A 19290-nucleotide genomic window follows, 5' to 3' on the forward strand; every position below is an offset into this window, starting at 1 on the left:
CATCACGAGAAACATGAATAAATGTATACGCCGGTGGGCAGGCCTCATTCAGAGGAAGGACATCTGTGGATTTAGGCCAGGTTTCACATAACCCAATCATGTCTCAACGATGATCCACAATTAAATCATTCACCAGAAATTGTTGGTAGGAAGAAAACAGTATTATCTTTGAAGACAATGAGCTGATGTTATTGAAACCCAAACTAAAGGATCTCAGTGGGGTCGACAGTTTTTGGTGAAGCCATGCGGAGATTTAGCTCCTCAGCCACCGGTGATGCAACACACTTCAGCGATCGAAGGAGCTCAAGTGAAACGTCGCATCAGCACCGGTGTAGAACCTCCACAGCTAGCAAGAGAAAGCAACTGGAAGCTCCAGCGAGGACGGGCACAGGTTGGGCAGAGTCAGTCCGGTCGGATCCAGCAGCCCCTCGTAAGCAGTGAGGCTTTCCCAGTTCGGACCCAGATGACAATGGTGGCTCACATTAATGTCCAAAAGAGTCTGGCGGTTATAGACAACTAGAGCGGAGACATCCAAAGCAGAAAAATAACTGCAAACAACAAAAAACCTGGTGAATGAGAGAGAGTGCTGACAGCGTGCAACCACAGGTGCCGTCTTGCAACTCCCCATTATACATTTTTTTTATGCTTTAATACATGTATTTCGACATTTAGCATTTATTTCGATTTAATTTTTGTTTGGCTCTCCAAAGGATAAATAAATGGATAAATACATAAATGTATGAGGTGGGTGGTCCAAATTAGAGTACCTTGATTGAGAGAGTAATGACATGAGTTGAAAAAAAAAAAGTCACGTGACTTGTGGTGTTATCTTGGTTCCAAAATAGTTCACTGTTAATCTGTCTGCATGTAAATCCAGCTATTTTATTTATTTATTCACTGAAAATGCTGGGTTGTTGTGCATTTGGAGGCACAAATAGACACAACAGGGGATTCAAGATGTGCAGATTATCTTAAGATCTGAACAGAAGAAAAATTTGGGAAAATAAAGTCAGCTGTGTGAGATGGAAGCCGACATCATCGTCAGAGATTTATAAGGTAAATTTATTGTTCAGTCCCATGTACAGTAAAACTCACCTAAACCGTCATCATATAAACCAGATATTCGCAGTCACTGGACAAAAAATTCCCAGTGTTTTTGTACTGTTTTCCATGTAATAAACACTGTATACGAGGTCTGTCAATAAAGTATAGGTCCTTTTTATTTTTTTCAAAAACTATATGGATTTCATTCATATGTTTTTACGTCAGACATGCTTGAACCCTTGTGCGCATGCGTGAGTTTTCCCTGCCTGTCGGTGACGTCATTCGCCTGTGAGCACTCCTTGTGGGAGGAGTCGTCCAGCCCCTCATCGGAATTCCTTTGTCTGAGAAGTTGCTGAGAGACTGGCGCTTTGTTTGATCAAAATTTTTTCTAAACCTGTGAGACACATCGAAGTGGACACGGTTTGAAAAATTAAGCTGGTTTTTGGTGAAAATTTTAACAGCTGATGAGAGATTTTGAGGTGATACTGTCGCTTTAAGGACTTCCCACGGTGCGAGACGTCGCGCAGCGCTCTCAGGCGCCGTCGTCAGCCTGTTTCAAGCTGAAAACCTCCACATTTCAGGCTCTATTGATCCAGGACGTCGTGAGAGAACAGAGAAGTTTCAGAAGAAGTCGGTTTCAGCATTTTATCCGGATATTCCACTGTTAAAGGAGATTTTTTTTATGAAAGACGTACGGACGGATTGCAGCGTCGGTTCGCAGCCGCTGCGACGCTCCGCCACAGGAAAAACACCTCTGTTGGAAGCCTTAAGGACAAGTTGGAACATGTCCAGCTGTTAAACAATTTCTCATATACTCACTCCACTGAAAGCCATCAAAAGCCGCCTGGATTTTACAAATGGTTATCAACACGGAGGTGTTTTTCCTGTGCCGCCGCACCGCGCCGGCTGCGTCCCGACGCGCGGACCTGTCTGCACGTCTTTCATTATAAAAATCTCCTTTAACAGTGGAATATCCGGATAAAATGCTGAAACCGACTTCTTCTGAAACTTCTCTGTTCTCTCACGACGTCCTGGATCAATAGAGCCTGAAATGTGGAGGTTTTCAGCTTGAAACAGGCTGACGACGGCGCCTGGGACCGCTGCGCGACGTCTCGCACCGTGGGAAGTCCTTAAAGCGACAGTATCACCTCAAAATCTCTCATCAGCCGTTAAAATTTTCACCGAAAACCAGCTTAATTTTTCGAACCGTGTCCACTTCGATGTGCCTCACAGGTTTAGAAAAAATTTTGATCAAACAAAGCGCCAGTCTCTCAGCAACTTCTCAGACTAAGAAATTCAGACGAGGGGCTGGACGACTCCTCCCACAAGGAGTGCTCACAGGCGAATGACGTCACCGACAGGCGTGGAAAAACTCACGCATGCGCACGAGGGTTCAAGCATGTCTGACGTAAAAACATAAGAATGAAATCCATATAGTTTTTGAAAAAAATAAAAAGGACCTATACTTTATTGACAGCCCTCGTATAACAGTTTTTGTATAACTGATTTTTTGCTCGCATCGGATAAAATGTCCCGTCCGATCGCAATGTATTTCCATTAAAAACCCAGATCAGTCTGGACGTGCACAATAACAGAGGTACAAATTAAAGTTCAGCGCTCTGACACTCACCCATTTGAGGACAGTGGGACCGGAGTCATTTCTGTGATTAAAAGCCCGACCGTTTATTTTTTTTTTACACCATGCTCAGACTCAGACTCGAGCTTGGACGTGCACGTGTTAAATCAGACACAGCAAAAGGCTGTTATTTGACACTTTTCTGCCTTCACTTCTTCGTCTGCCATCATATTTTAATAGTTTTAGCAGTGTGCACGTTAATTACAAATGGATCCGAAAAGTCCGCAAATTTACAACACGGAGTCTGAAAAAGATGAAATTGTACAGCTTACCTTTGAATTAGAGGAGGTGATTGTAGAAAGAAAAGGTTGTTGGGGTCAAATTAGTCCAGAATAAAACATAATCCAGCAACTGAGAACTTTAAAACTGTCACGCACGTCATTGCATTACACAGTTACAGAGTTGCAGAAGAGTTGCTCATGTAAAAATGTAATAACTAATTAAATTGTTGTGCTTTATGTTAAATCAAAATAGACTGTATTGGGCCTCAGACCACAGACACTTCTTACCATTAAACTATGGAGTCACACAACATAAGGACATAAGGAAGAGTTCTATTTGTACAGTGTCCTGTCTTTCTATAGCCAGATTGACATTTAACGCTTGTTTCAAGTCCGTTTAGAGAGTTTGGTCAGTTCTTTCACATGGATCTGCATTACCAGCTTTTAAATGATACATATATTTGAATGTGGCTTTCCAATTAAATATGTTTTCAACAGAAAAGTGCTAACTAGAAAAGCATAAAGTCAGGACTTGGAGGCATATAGACATTCCCCTTTATGTTATTTATCATGTTATTTTTACCCGGTTCTTTCATGTGATTTACTGCCCCTTACCAAGAACCAAACCATTGTATTCCTCATTTTTAGTTTATTAAAGGTCACAACAAAAACCAGGCCTGTGTCCCTCACAGACAGTGTGAAGGCACATGAAGAAGCTTGTACAACACTTTTATACGATGTGGGTGTTAACAATGGGTGTGGTTTAGTCTCACATTTCTAATGTTACTGGCTCTCACCAACAGGGGGAGCTCTCCCTATGTCTGAAACTTGGACATATGATGGATGTGAAACTTAACTTATATTTCTCAGAACTTCCAAACAAATAACACAAATACTTGATAGCTAACATAAATTAAGGAATTAGCACAGATATTATCTACAGACTGGCTATTCGCCCAACCGTTGGTTCAGTAAAGTAAATATGTGAGCATATACGCCCAACCACAACTGACCAGTGAGTGTGCTTGTAAGCTCACTTCCGGTTTCAGCGCAGGAGGGGAAAAAAGGCAGATATTTTTTCACCGGCTGCGGGAGGGTTCGCACCCCGCAGAGGGGCTGTGATCTAAAGCGGTTCTGTTTGGCTCATCACACCAAGGGAACTGTGTCAAAATAACACCATCTTACAGCCAACAAGCAGCATTTTGTTCAAAAACTGTTTCATCATCGTTAACAGGCTTCCGTTCAAAATGTTTATGAAATTTGTCTGTTTTGATCCATTGCGGCATTTTCGCAGTAATTAAAGACGACGCCGTTAAATGTGTCAAACATACGCCACAGTAGAGCCTTAAAAAGTGGTGTAAAAAACTTAGTTTAGATGCACAAAACGTGTCAAATACACAATCATGGTTGGGCGAATAAGATAAGACATATTTATCTGCCCAACGATTGTGCGTGTAATGTTCAATGTATGACTTATCTGCCCAACGGTTGGGCGAATAAAGTAAGACATTATATTTATCTGCGCAACGGTTGGGCATGTAATGTTCAATGTATGACTTATCTGCCCAACGGTTGGGCGAATAAAGTAAGACATTATATTTATCTGTGCAACGGTTGGGCATGTAATGTACAATGTATGACTTGTCTGCCCAACGGTTGGACGTATCGCGTTTGCCTATTATCTAACATTGTCATAAGGGGGAAAAAATATCACACGGACCACCCACCTCATACGTTTATGTTTTTAAACTTTTTTTGTTGTTGTTTTATCCTTCGGAGGATCAAACATGAATGCACACTGAAAAAAACAATAAATGTATAAAAGTATAATTCATGTCTAAATGTATAAATAATGCCGAAATGTATAAATAAAACTATAAATAAATGTACAAATGAAACTAAATGGACAACTGAAACTACAAATAGATGTCTAAATGTGCAAATGAAACTATAAATTAATGTACAAATGAAATTATAAATAGATGTCTAAATGTATAAATGAATGATAAAAAGCAATTATTCCTTTATTTTTTATATGTGTTTATCTATTTATACATTTGTGTTTTTCTATTGTAATTCATGTTTGGTCCACCATACACATCAGTCAAAAATAAAATTAGAATAAATTCTTGTCAATTTTGCAAGAGACCTGAGGGGTTTTTGTTTTGTGTTGTTTTGTTGGGGGGGGGGTCATTCAAAAAAAGTGGTGTCTTGGTCAGCAAAGAAAGGTTTGCTGACATTGGCTTTGTGGAAAATGCTGTGATCTTTGTGTAATGATTGGATGCCCTACTGACCTCTTTTGAGAAGGCGAGCAAGGAGTTTGTGTGTCTGGACTTGCAATTGTCCTGGATCAAGATGACAGAAATTTACTATGTTCTTGGACATAACCATTGTCAAACCTGCAGAGAGATTGACTTATCTCAGCAGCGGCATTCATATCTCTGGGTCCTTAGCCAGATACCCTGGTGAAGCATATCCACACAGGAGACTAGGCAAACATGGCCCATGGGGTGCAAGTTTTTAACCCTCATTCATGCGCCGCACAGCGGCAGACTTGTTGTCCTACAAACCATCACTCAGACATGTTAAGAATCACAAAGTTTAACACCTTTTATTTTGTTAAATGACATGCTTCAGCAACACAGATGTCTAGTGTGAAACAAGTTAGGAGGAGTTTTAGCAGCACCAACAGATTGCGCAGTCTTTTGTGAAAAAGGTGTGCAGTGCAAAATTATATTCTGAGGTGGAGAGTGATGTCCAACTTTTTTATATCTCTGTACTAGTCGAAATCTGTAGTGTAGATGTCAGATTCTGACACCTATTGACAGCTGACTGCACTGATGCGAACAGCAGCAGCAGTAAAGCACTGTTGTCAAAATCACCACCAGTAAGATTAAAAAAAAAAAGCAATAAAATAGTTACCTCACTGTAAATTCACTATATTACTAAATTTTACTCCACAGAAGATTGTGTGGAAAAAATACCAGGATCAACAAGCTCTGGATGTGCTGAAATGATAATGATGCCGTATTTTTCAGTGTTATTATTAACAAAATATTTCTGCCCTGACAGGGGTCTTCATGAGCCTGGCAGCCTGCCAAGCCGATAAAATTGTAGGGGCAACACTAAACTGTAAAAGACAGTGGGGAGGCTCACATTTCACCTAGTTTTGCTAGGGATGGCCCGGTTGTATGTTTGGGAGTTGCTATACAGACAGTATACAGATACATGTAACACACAGCACCTACACATGATTTTTCACTAACTTTTGAACTAACTGAAAATATGTTGAAGGAAAAACATGCTGATATGTTCAGTTTGTCACAAATTGTACAGTCCATTTGCAGTACAGCCAACATTGAACATCCCAATCACAGGGCTGGTGGGAGGGGCTGGAGGAGTAGTTCATCGGGGGATGATGTGTGGTGTAGTGAACAATTTGATTCAACATCTTTTGTTGAAATGATATATATAATTTAAAATAATGCCAAAGAGCATCTCCAGAGGTTGATTTCAAAATTAAACTCATTTAGTAGAGGGGTAGAATTTATAGAGAACTGTGATGCTTCCCCCGCCCCTCCAATTTTTATAGGAGACTTGACAAGAAAGAACAAAAAAGCAAACCACTGCCCTAAAAATAAAACGCTGCTTTTATTCCAAAGTCTTTTTCTTCCTCACTGTCTCATCGCTCTCTCTCTCCCCATCCTTTCTGGTTCCCTGTTCTAAATTAATTTTTATTTGAACCCACTCTCTTGATCATCATCAAAAGATGTTCTGACTCTGCATGTGTGCACACACTTGCACAGTGTTTTAGTTCAGCAGATTCGAAGGTGAACTGTGTAGCATTCTTTGATTAGCCACTCTCTCCTCCTTCTCCTGTCTTTGCTTGTTTCATCCCATTCTTCTAGTTTCTTTCATTCCTCAGTCTTCTTGAAACTGCTAAAGAGGAGGAGAGTATCAGATTCAAAACAGACATCAGTGTCACCCTCCTTCCTTACATCTCAGTGGGACTTCAGACAGATCTGTGGAACATAGGAGTATAGTGAGGTGTGTATGTGTGTGACATGTCTCTGCACCAGGAGATATAAAAGCCCAAATTGGCATTATTGAACTTTGCTTTTACAGCTGAGCTCTCTGCTCGGCAGTTACTTTTTTCCCCCGACATATCCTGACCTTGACCTGAATTGTCACTCACTTCACTTCCCGTTGCAACCTAAAGAAACAGCAGCACATACAATGGATGGTGTTGTGCCGATTGTTCCAATTTCCCATCCACTTCCACGTGCCCCACAGCTGCCTTCTCTATGCTGTCATTATAGCTGATGCTGTTTAGGTGATAGTTGGCTGAATTTGTTCATGTCTTAATGAGTCCTGAGTGTGACTAGCTAGAGGTTTGTGTTGAATATCAACCAATGCCTGATGGTTTATGAAGAGTAGAAATAAAGTTGTGATGAATCTTCATACCTGTAAAAATAGGTTAACCAACCGCTATTCCCATCTCTCCCATTTTTCTTCTCCAGTTTTATTCAGGCCACCGTTCGCCCCACATTCCCTTCCGGCTTCTGCACCTTGTGTGGACTCATGCACGTCACCTTGCAGGCTACGAGCAGCAAGATGCCCACGAGTTCCTCATTGCAGCGTTGGATGTACTACACAGGCACTGCAAAGGGGACACTATCCGTAAGCTTCATACCAATGGTTATGACACAGTCCAGTTAGTTTCATGTATACAGTTTTTCCCAAGTAAAGAAAGTGGAAGTCTGAAGACTATAGTGCTTGCCAGATTATTGGTTTAGTAGCAAGATTACTTTAAAAAAATAAATAAATAAATAACAGGTTTTGTCAACCTTAACTTGAAACCGATGCCTTAAAATTTGAGGGTGGGTCCACATAAAAGGGTAAAACGAAAACATTTCAAACAATTTTAATATCCCAAAATAAGCCATTTGCCTCATGAATCAAATTCAGTTTTTTATTTATTTATTTATTTTGTGGGGGGAATTTGGCAAAAACATCGGCCCTGATTTCAAATGGGTACCATATATAGTGCAGTGAACATGCCATCGTGCTCTGTGGCATGTAGAAAAACACTGAGCGGGCTGCGTGGATTTTGCTATGATGGACCACCATCATCAAAACACCAAATGAGGGAATGTCTTTTAGAAGAATAGTGTTCTGTACCTCAGCAAGAGTTCCAGAGACTTATAGATGCCCTTCTGGATGCAGTAACAGATCTACAAGGAAAAACAACATGCTGTGCATTTTTTGTTGGTAGGAAGAAAACTGTAGTATCTGGAAGAAACCCCTACAGACACAGACAGAATGTGTACACTCCAAGCAGAAAGGAATTAGGCATTAGTGGGCTTGAACCCATGGCCTTCTTGCATGCCGTATTTTCCCTTGTGTTGTGTTTGGGAGGTCCTGCTGCTCATAAGCTAGTGCAACATATATACAAAGAAGATAAGTATGTTTGTTATTAATAACAATGATATTAAATATTTATATAGGTCTTTCCCAGGAATTAATGCACTAAACAAAGTAAAATAATGTCATAAAATAATAAAAAAAAATACACTACAACAATGCACAAAAACCCTAAATTAAATAGCTGATTTTAAAAAAACAACAACAAATGCACTCATGTTTTGATTGTCATTTTTTCAGTGCTGTCTACCAGCAATCTGTTTTCATCTGTGTCACATCCAATATGTTGTCCAACTCATGCTTATTTGTCCACCTTGCTTATCTTTAGAATTTAAAAATCCTTATGGTACTCTCCACAGGCTGAGGGCTTCTTGCATATGTCCAGTGTTCACGTCTCCATCTGTGTGCATCTGACTATTCCTTTTGTCCAGACTACATCAAATAACAGCCTTTATGTTGTCCAGCTTATGTTTATTTGTCTATCTTGCTTATTTATGAAATTTAAGTCCTCATATTAACACGCAGTCATGTGCAAATATTCCTGTCCATTGTTAAACTCACCCCCAGGGAAACACTGTGTTTAAAAAGTGAGCTCAGCATAGTGAAAAAAGGTACAATTTATGCTCTGGAAAATATGGTGTGTAAGTGTTCAGAACCAGTAAATGTTGCAGGTTTTCTTATAAGTTTTCTTGATGGAATGTGTTGGATCTGCAGCCCAGTTTCCATGTGCCTTCAATACCTTCTGTCAAATCAGCCATAGGATTCCTGCCTGCTCCAGTTTGCCTCAGTCAGGAAATCAGCAGAGACAGTTCAGCATTTATGGTGGATATGTAGCGACAGAGTGGTGAAAGAACATATCTGGAAAGAAGTGCCACATGGAGCGATTTTGTTTCCAAACTCAGTATGTTCTGTGGAATGGGGGAGGGGGCAATACAGTTGTTAACATTAAAGAGTTTGTCTTTTCGAAAATGTTGTGAAGTTATTTAAAAAGAGCATAGACTGGATAATGTTTGTATAAGTTATGAGATTTTTACCCAAGGCCATCAATTATGGCCATCGGATATTGCGAAGGCTTTCCGTTCGTCTGTCCATCTGTCTGTCTGTGCTCAGCATAAGTCCAGTCCTATTACTGCCAGAGTCTTCAAATTCACAGGAAACATTCTTGGGACACAGACCTTGGACAAGTTCAGAGATGGCTAACCTTGACCTATTTTAAGAGGTATTTTAAGATTAAAAAGTCACATTCTGTTCCTATTTTTATGGTATGATCTCAGGGACGTTGGCATGGTAACATCACTTCCTGGTGTTGCTAGCTGATGACTTCACTTTGTTTTTGGCAAAATATAACCCGTTTCTCATATATTCTGTAAAAGCTAGTGAGAAATAAATACTTCTAAAATGGAAAATGCTGTTTTTGGAACCTAATAAAACCTCTGAAGTGATTTAGAAGACATTTCACTGATGTTAGTGTGGCGACATCACAGGCTTGTAGTTAGCTGCAAACTGTTTTGTTTGTGTGTAAATATAACCTCTTTGTCATATATTATGTAAAAGGTAGTGAGAAATAAACACTTCTAAAACTGAGAACACTGTTTTTGGAACCTGATAACACATCTGGAGTAATTTACTTGGCATTTTTGGGATGTCAGCATACATGCTAACGTCCGCTAACTCAAAGCTAACTTCTGCTCTAAAAGCTCTTGGACACATACACATACTCCCTTCTGCAGATGCCGTTAAAATGTAAATATTGTTTAGGATTGATTGATTGATTGAGGGGCTTTATTGAACATGTACAAATTGTATGTGAGACAATAGGATTTTAATAATTAATTAAACAACTGCAAATTATAAAGAACACAATGCTCCTGCGGCCGAGGGTATTTCAGCATTGCGTTATTTTATATAATATTATGTGCTGATTATTGATTGGATATTTTGTGTTTTATCTCAGCAAGAGGGTAATTGAAACATGCTAGATCCTACACTTTCTCTATATGAAGGTCTTCTAGTGTCTGGGTCTTGACTGTAAATATACTGAAGGAAACAGACAATGGTTTACTCCAAAGGGGCAAGCAGTGTGAAGAATGTGAATAAGCCGTGCTGCAGTGCAATAGCACGGTGACTCACCCAGGCACCCTACAGTAAGGCTTACACAGATTGGCTGTAGACAATGAGTTCAGAAGTGCCACAGAGGCTCCACTGCAGGGGAATGGTGAAGTGAGACGGTCTTTTCAAAGTGCTAAAGAGTTTGCTGTGCTTTTTGTGTATGTGCTTATGCTCTGCTTTGTGGTCCTCAGGAGATGACAATGGGAAGAAGGCCAACAATCCAAACCACTGTAACTGCATCATTGACCAAATCTTCACTGGGGGCCTGCAATCAGACGTTACCTGTCAAGTTTGCCAGTAAGTGTGAACGCATCTGAGGCGGATCAAAGGTGAATTTACAGAAACGATCCTGCTTTGGATGTTTACTGTCCATTCAGTCTGGCAGAGATTCACAGCACTTCACAATCTCCATTTCCCCCTTTACCTCCATGGGCTAGTTTCTGCATCATCCATGCCATCCTCCTTTGAAAAGTGGTGATCTACTGGTTGTGTCCTCTGCACTGCTCTTGTTTAAAGTCATTGGCCCTGCAGAACTGCTGAGGTGGGGTGGAGTGGGGAGGGGGTGTCGAGACTGCAGTCCAGCTCATGTGTTGCATGCCTGCCCCCTAGAGCTGTCCTGTCAGATTAGCAAAAGCAATACTGCACTGAACTGCAAAGTGCCTCACCCAGACTCCCAGACAAGCCCATTTCAGTATTACACACACACACACACACATACACATACACATACATTATACAGATGCTGTTGATGTCAGTCGCCAAATAACTGCAGCAAGACAGACTGTGGTATTGTTCTCCTGTGTTGCCTGGTGCATCATCTTGATCATTATTCAACTACTTAATCACAGTTAAACGTACATTATCATGACTCATCTCATGGAGCAGAAAATCCATTCCCTAAGGGTTTTTGGGCAAAAACCGGTCTTGGTGCTCAACATAATGCAGGGGTGTTTCGCTCAATACCAGTGTTTGGTTGCTTGCTTTAATGGCCACCTGCTGGTGCACAAAGGAAATTACAGCAGTCTGACTCATCGAACCATCAGTGATGTACAGACGACGATCGCTTGTGTGGGCTGTATGCAGTCATCACGGGAAGCTTCTGTTTCGTGCTCCTGCAGCAGGCTCTCACAGCCAATAGGTTGTGAAAGTAGAAATTTCTTAAGCAGTCAGTGTTCTCTGGTGTAGCATTTAACTGAATTGCAAATGGGCCTGGAGAAGAGTTTGTATGCTTTCTGTGGGCTTCACCGTAAACGTGATTGGAATGTAAATGCCGTACACTGTGTAAAGTAAAGCATGTTGCTCTCTCTGTCATCACGATTGCATCATTTTAATCTGCATGTGTGGTCTGTGTTCTTGCACATAAATCCACACCATACTGTGTTTTGGATATAGGTCGTTCCATGTCAAAGCAACAGAGGCCTCCCAACTGACCATCTTGGAATTGATTCATACTTAAAGCAAATACTGTATTAGCCTAAATCTAAAACAGTGGGTTCCACACCTCCTCTCACCACCTGGAAAAACATCAGGAAAATCTTAATCATAATCACAGACTGAACTTTTACTTCTTGTTCACCTGCAACGGTAAGTGGTGCCAAATAACTATAAAGTTAGGTCATTTTGCACTACTGCTTTATGCAGTCTTGCATAGGGATGGGTATCAAAAACCGGTTCCTGTTAAGAATCGATAAATTATTTGATCCACCGATACCAGCTTAATACTGATTTTTGCTGAACGATTCCCTTGTCGGTACTTTTGTTCACTTTATGCCAGTGTGGCCATTGATTTTGAGGGTGTGTATAAGTAAAATGCTAATTTCTACATTGATTGCGGGCCCGCTGTTTCTGAGAAGCTGTGAAGCTGCAAAGCAGACTCAGAAGCAGCGGGTCTGCAATTTCTTCATTAACCCTAACTGGGACTCTAACTGGGCAAGAAATGAGAATCGCCCTCCTTTCCACACCGGAGTTTTTATTTGTTCCTTGTTAAATTTTCGTGGGGCAGTGCGCACGATGGTTCTCTGGCGTGAGCTGGATTCACTTTGCCGGTTCGTAAACTGAAGTTACTGTCCCTCAGGTAAAGGAAATAATAATATTAATAATAATAATGATGTCTTCTGTTTTGTGGGACTAACTGCACAGCTCCAAACACTGTGTGGCTGTCTGATGATTAAAGCTGGAAAGATAGATTTCGGTCGGAATTAATAACTTCAAAGTGAAGCGCCGTTTTCAATCAAATGACAGCTCTTTCCAAAGGTTGTAATACAGACTACAAACTACAACCGACCAAAACCATTATTTTTTTGTCCAAAAACAAGACGTCCTCTGTTCTTTATGAATCACATTGATCTTGACATGCAGCGCAGCCGTCTGCAAGAGCTCAGCTTAAAGGCTATGGGGTTAAATTTGTCTCATTAATACCTGAAAGGAAATTCTTTTGACAAAAACTACAGATTTTGTTTATTTATGTTCAGAGATCAAGGATCCAGTGATCAATTTCATATTTATTTACTTTAAGACTCAGTAAAATGTTGTTGACATAGAAAACCTGTAAAGCCTACTTGTAGTACACAGAAAATTTACAGGAGCTATTGATAAGGGAATCAATAAAGAATCGGATTAAGCAGAATCAGTAATGGCATCACTATCGATAAAATCTTATCAATACCCATCCCTAGTCTTGTATCTTTATTATTTATAAGCATTAGTTTTTTTTTCCAAATAAAAAAGGGAATTTTCTTTATAGGAAACAAGATTTAGCCATCACAAAGTATTTTTCCAAAAATGTCTTGGAAAATGGGGGCCTCCTTTATATTCAGGTGTCTCTTATATTCAGGCCAATGAGTGATTGCCACGATGTCTGATATTCAGCCTAGCAATTAGAATGCAGAATTTTGGGTTAGTATCTACTTTTAGTTTCTGAAATATGGAAGCTTTAAAAAATTGGGGAGGGGGGTTGATGTTTTAATAAATTACTGTGCAAAGTTCCATAAGTCAATGCATTTGAATTATCTTACATGCTTGAAATTTGGACTGTTTCTTTCTACAATATTAGTAGATAAATGTCTGAAATAAAACCTCTGAATTATAATGTATTGAGGTATCAATGATGGATTTCGTGGGTTTAAATATTTTTCGTCCTTAGTTGCCATAGCTTTTGTGGGGGCTTCACTTTCTTGTGTCTCTGTCTCTGCTCCTTAGTGTTTACCTGCTGGTTATTGTCTGACTTGATTTTCACGTGTTTCATTATTTTTAAACCAGTAATGTTTCATGTTTGGTCCTCATTGAAGACCATCAAACCATATGTCAGAAGCTAAAGATGTTACAAGCTACAAATTTGCCACACCAGTGACTTTTTTTTTTTTACATGAAGTACAAGGCAAATCCATGAAGGGTAGTCAGTAAAAGGTTCTAAAATTTATTTGACATTTATCGTAACCTTATTCATGGAAAGCCTCTCTTCTCCATCCTAGTGGGGTTTCGACAACAATAGATCCATTCTGGGATATCAGTCTAGACCTGCCTGGTTCATCCACGCCTTTCTGGCCCCTAAGTCCTGGAGGAGATGGCAGCACAGTTAATGGAGAGAGCCACCTGTCTGGGTCCACCACACTCACAGACTGCCTACGCAGGTACAGTTTCTGTCTCAGCTGAATTATTTCTGGTTAGTTTAGATAGTGTTGCCACGCCATCTCAGATTTTGTTCAAACCTATGAATATATCATTTGGGACCAAAACTCAAGTTATGTAATGCATTTTGCTTGAGTCTTGCTAATTTAAATTTTTTTTTTTCTCTAATGAGAATATTTGTATTTTCATCTGGAAAAATACATTTTAGCTATACATTTTCAGGCACAGAGAGGAGATTTGGTGAGGACACAGTTAGAGACGATCTCACCAGATCCAAAAATCATTTTTTTTTTTGAAGGGGTGGAGGTGACAGCCAATCGGAGTAGAGTGGCACCGTGACGTCAGTGACTAGTTTAACTAGCAGCAAACTCTGTTTCGTTTGTGTTTAAATCAGACATTTCGCGGACGTTAGCATGGCGTTAGCGTTAGCTGTACTCAACAGCTCATGTATGCGTACATGCACACCCTCCTGCAGACGCCATTAAAACGCCATTATTTGATAGATTGATAGAGGGGCTTTATTGTGTGTGTGTTTTTATTATATATATATATATATATATATATATATATATATATATATATATATATATATATACACTCAACAATAATATAAACGCAACACTTTTGGTTTTGCTCCCATTTTGTATGAGATGAACTCAAAGATCTAAAACTTTTTCCACATACACAATATCACCATTTCCCTCAAATATTGTTCACAAACCAGTCTAAATCTGTGATAGTGAGCACTTCTCCTTTGCTGAGATAATCCATCCCACCTCACAGGTGTGCCATATCAAGATGCTGATTAGACACCATGATTAGTGCACAGGTGTGCCTTAGACTGCCCACAGTAAAAGGCCACTCTGAAAGGTGCAGTTTTATCACACAGCACAATGCCACAGATGTCGCAAGATTTGAGGGAGCGTGCAATTGGCATGCTGACAGCAGGAATGTCAACCAGAGCTGTTGCTCGTGTATTGAATGTTCATTTCTCTACCATAAGCCATCTCCAAAGGCGTTTCAAAGAATTTGGCAGTACATCCAACCAGCCTCACAACCGCAGACCACGTGTAACCACACCTGCCCAGGACCTCCACATCCAGCATGTTCACCTCCAAGATCGTCTGAGACCAGCCACTCGGACAGCTGCTGAAACAATCGGTTTGCATAACCAAAGAATTTCTGCACAAACTGTCAGAAACCGTCTCAGGGAAGCTCATCTGCATGCTCGTCGTCCTCATCGGGGTCTCGACCTGACTCCAGTTCGTCGTCGTAACCGACTTGAGTGGGCAAATGCTCACATTAGCTGGCGTTTGGCACGTTGGAGAGGTGTTCTCTTCACGGATGAATCCCGGTTCACACTGTTCAGGGCAGATGGCAGACAGCGTGTGTGGCTTCGTGTGGGTGAGCGGTTTTCTGATGTCAGTGTTGTGGATCGAGTGGCCCATGGTGGCGGTGGGGTTATGGTATGGGCAGGCGTCTGTTATGGACGAAGAACACAGGTGCATTTTATTGATGGCATTTTGAATGCACAGAGATACCGTGACGAGATCCTGAGGCCCATTGTTGTGCCATACATCCAAGAACATCACCTCATGTTGCAGCAGGATAATGCACGGCCCCATGTTGCAAGGATCTGTACACAATTCTTGGAAGCTGAAAATGTCCCAGTTCTTGCATGGCCGGCATACTCACCGGACATGTCACCCATTGAGCATGTTTGGGATGCTCTGGACCGGCGTATACGACAGCGTGTACCAGTTCCTGCCAATATCCAGCAACTTCGCACAGCCATTGAAGAGGAGTGGACCAACATTCCACAGGCCACAATTGACAACTTGATCAACTCTATGCAAAGGAGATGTGTTGCACTGCATGAGGCAAATGGTGGTCACACCAGATACTGACTGGTATCCCCCCCCCAATAAAACAAAACTGCACCTTTCAGAGTGGCCTTTTATTGTGGACAGTCTAAGGCACACCTGTGCACTAATCATGGTGTCTAATCAGCATCTTGATATGGCACACCTGTGAGGTGGGATGGATTATCTCAGCAAAGGAGAAGTGCTCACTATCACAGATTTAGACTGGTTTGTGAACAATATTTGAGGGAAATGGTGATATTGTGTATGTGGAAAAAGTTTTAGATCTTTGAGTTCATCTCATACAAAATGGGAGCAAAACCAAAAGTGTTGCGTTTATATTTTTGTTGAGTATATATATATATGTGTGTGTGTGTGTGTGTGTGTGTGTATATAAACACTCTTTGCACCAAGATACCAATTAAACAGCTACAAATTAGAAAGAAGACAATGCTCATACGGCTGAGCGTATTTTAGTGTTGCCTTACATTTTTTTATTCTATCCTTTTAGAAGATGAATAAAATAATTTAGCCAAGTCAGTGGAATGTGTGAGCTCCCCTCCCCAGCCTGACCTTGGTGTGGGAAGCTCATACATTCATGTCTGACTTGACAGAATTCCACCCCAATCATCATTGGCAGATCTCAGGTACAGCAGTTCAAAACAATTAGTGGCTCGGCCAGATGTGGCTTGTGGGCTGGAAATTAATCACCCTTATTTAGCCACTGTACAGTGTCTGACTTAAAGTGCATATCTCTCGTAAATGAAATGTCAAATGAGCTAACTATTCTAAATAAATACAGAATTATGAAAATGTTAAGTCCATAGAGGTATAAAGGTGCCAAGTACGATGACATGGGGTTTAGAATTTGTGTGAAAAAGGTGTGCAGAAATGATGAGCTTGAGTCAGTAGAAGAAGAAGAAATAAGGCCCGGAGGACCATTGAGCTGGTGCTTATTCTCAATATCGTAGCATGAAGTGGATGAGAGTCCAGGACTCCCCTTGGATGGGACGAGAGTCCATCACATTTCTCTAGACAATGCTCGTATCCATTTACAGCTTGGTGGACTGGGAACATGCAGATCCAGTTTCTAGTCCAAGGACACAGAAAGGTAATCTGAGGCACACACCTGGAATCTATACATTGTTTTGTCTTTTCTTTATCTTTAGAAGTGGTTAGTTAAATTTAGTCTTTGAATAGGCACAAGCTTTTGAATCTAAATTCATGTTACCCATGGATCTCATATCCTACCATTAACAGCTTGGTAGAGCAGGTGTGTCCTCTCATAGCACTTTATAACATTTTTTTATTAGTTCTCTCCCTTCTTATTCCCTCCCATCGCCATGCCATTCATTTTCCCTTGTGCCCTTGTTTTCTGCCTCTCGTTTCTCATCCTCCCGCTATCTCTTCTATTTCTTTATTTTTGACTGCAGCACCTCACACAGCAGTAGCTGCTGCTGCGGCAAAGCTCTTAAACGGTTGGAGCTGTTGCCGTGGTGATAGAGATTTTGGCGTTACGAGCGTGGTCTGGGTTGAACAGACTGAATGGCAGCTACGGCACCAAAACCCGACCCTGTGCTCAAATGACCTGCAGTCATTTCATTCCTTGTTCTGTCACTTAACACTTTCTGTGCCTATAGTTGTCTGGTTTTACACATCGTCTTGTTTCTCTGTTTCGCTCCATTTGTCTCGCTGCAGATTTACACGGCCCGAGCATCTAGGAAGCAGTGCCAAAATCAAGTGTGGTGGTTGCCATAGTTACCAGGAGTCCACCAAACAGCTGACAATGAAGAAGCTCCCCATCGTAGCATGTTTCCATCTCAAAGTGAGTCAGCTATGTTGCTGTCAACATGTCGCAACATTACGTACATATACATACAATTAGAACTGAGACGTGACAATTATAGGTGATCAAGGTAGAGTTCCATGACTTAACATTTTGTTACTGTGCTTCTGCCGTACCTATGTCAGTTCAGTTGCAGGGGCAACGCTTGGATTGTGCACTAGAGGGCACTCAGTGACTGAGTACTTCCACTCACCCCAACAGTCAGTCTGCTCTTCAGCACAGTATCTCTCAATGTTTGGGAATGGATTTCATTGAAATTTCTTTGGAAGGCTGGGTCACAGAACTGATTAGATTTTTGAGTCAGATGTGGATGTGGATCAAAGATAACGTATTAAAATAAGATCATAACCGTGACTTTTATTGTGCTGACAAATAAGTAACTGTGGGTTTAGTGACCGCCAGGGGTCAGTAAAAAATTACACAGGGGTCAAAAAAATGCTCCAATCATGTTGAAAACTATACCACATTATTTATTAGATATTCATAATGATTCTAATGTATGTATGACTGAATTCCATGGAGTTATGGAGAAAAAACAGCAAAAATGGTGACAAAGGTTCAGTTTCAGTTTGTACTGGGGTCAAAAGGTAAAGTTGCTCCAATTCTGGTAAAAAGTGATGCAAATTATTGGTTGAGTTAATAGAATTTTAAAAAGGAATGGTTTACACCATCTGTCATTCTTATTTATCATGTTACGGGGTAACACATGGAATTCAATGGAGTCGACCTTGTTTGACCTTTACTTTGGATACCAAGCATTCAACACAGTCAAAACTATTCCATTTCGTAATCCTTTATATTAACCAATAATTTTCATCACTTTTTGCCAAAATTGGGGCAACTTTAACTTTTGACCCCTGTACAAACTATTTTTGCCGTTTTTACCCCATAACTCCAGAACATTCAGTCATAGATAGTCCAAACTACAACCCCTGGCAAAAAATTATGGAATCACCGGCCTCAGAGGATGTTCATTCAGTTGTTTAATTTTGTAGAAAAAAAAGCAGATCACAGACATGACACAAAACTAAAGTCATTTCAAATGGCAACTTTCTGGCTTTAAGAAACACTATAAGAAATCAAGAAAAAAAGATTGTGGCAGTCAGTAACAGTTACTTTTTTAGACCAAGCAGAGGAAAAAAATATGGAATCACTCAATTCTGAGGAAAAAATTATGGAATCACCCTGTAAATTTTCATCCCCCAAATTAACACCTGCATCAAATCAGATCTGCTCATTGACATTGACCCTATGCCATGACATTGACCCTATGTGTCTTTTTGCAAGGAATGTTTTTGCAGTTTTTGCTCTATGGCAAGATGCATTATCATCTTGAAAAATGATTTCATCATCCCCAAACATCCTTTCAATTGTCCAAAATATCAACATAAACTTGTGCATTTATTGATGATGTAATGACAGCCATCTCCCCAGTGCCTTTACCTGACATGCAGCCCCATATCATCAATGACTGTGGAAATTTACATGTTCTCTTCAGGCAGTCATCTTTATAAATCTCAT

General features: G+C 40.5%; 1 protein-coding gene and 1 long non-coding RNA gene across 3 annotated transcripts in view; one reads left to right on the forward strand and one right to left on the reverse strand.

Annotated features, from left to right (window-relative positions):
- Positions 1–19290, forward strand: part of LOC117527579 (ubiquitin carboxyl-terminal hydrolase 22) — a 113399-nt gene that overhangs the window by 83504 nt on the left and 10605 nt on the right. For both annotated transcript variants that reach the window (XM_034189986.1, XM_034189987.1), the window contains 4 exons: positions 7422–7581; positions 10626–10731; positions 13905–14063; positions 17622–17748. In XM_034189986.1, the coding sequence (XP_034045877.1) occupies positions 7422–7581; positions 10626–10731; positions 13905–14063; positions 17622–17748 (552 nt within the window). The remainder of the gene's footprint in view (positions 1–7421; positions 7582–10625; positions 10732–13904; positions 14064–17621; positions 17749–19290) is intronic.
- On the reverse strand, positions 6766–17624 carry LOC117527580. The gene is made up of 3 exons (XR_004565565.1): positions 17512–17624; positions 7366–7561; positions 6766–6840 (listed from the first exon to the last, which is right to left on the reverse strand). It is a non-coding gene; the product is annotated as an uncharacterized LOC117527580 (long non-coding RNA).

The sequence above is a fragment of the Thalassophryne amazonica genome, chromosome 16 (genome assembly GCF_902500255.1).
Source record: "Thalassophryne amazonica chromosome 16, fThaAma1.1, whole genome shotgun sequence".
Lineage (NCBI taxonomy): Eukaryota > Metazoa > Chordata > Actinopteri > Batrachoidiformes > Batrachoididae > Thalassophryne > Thalassophryne amazonica.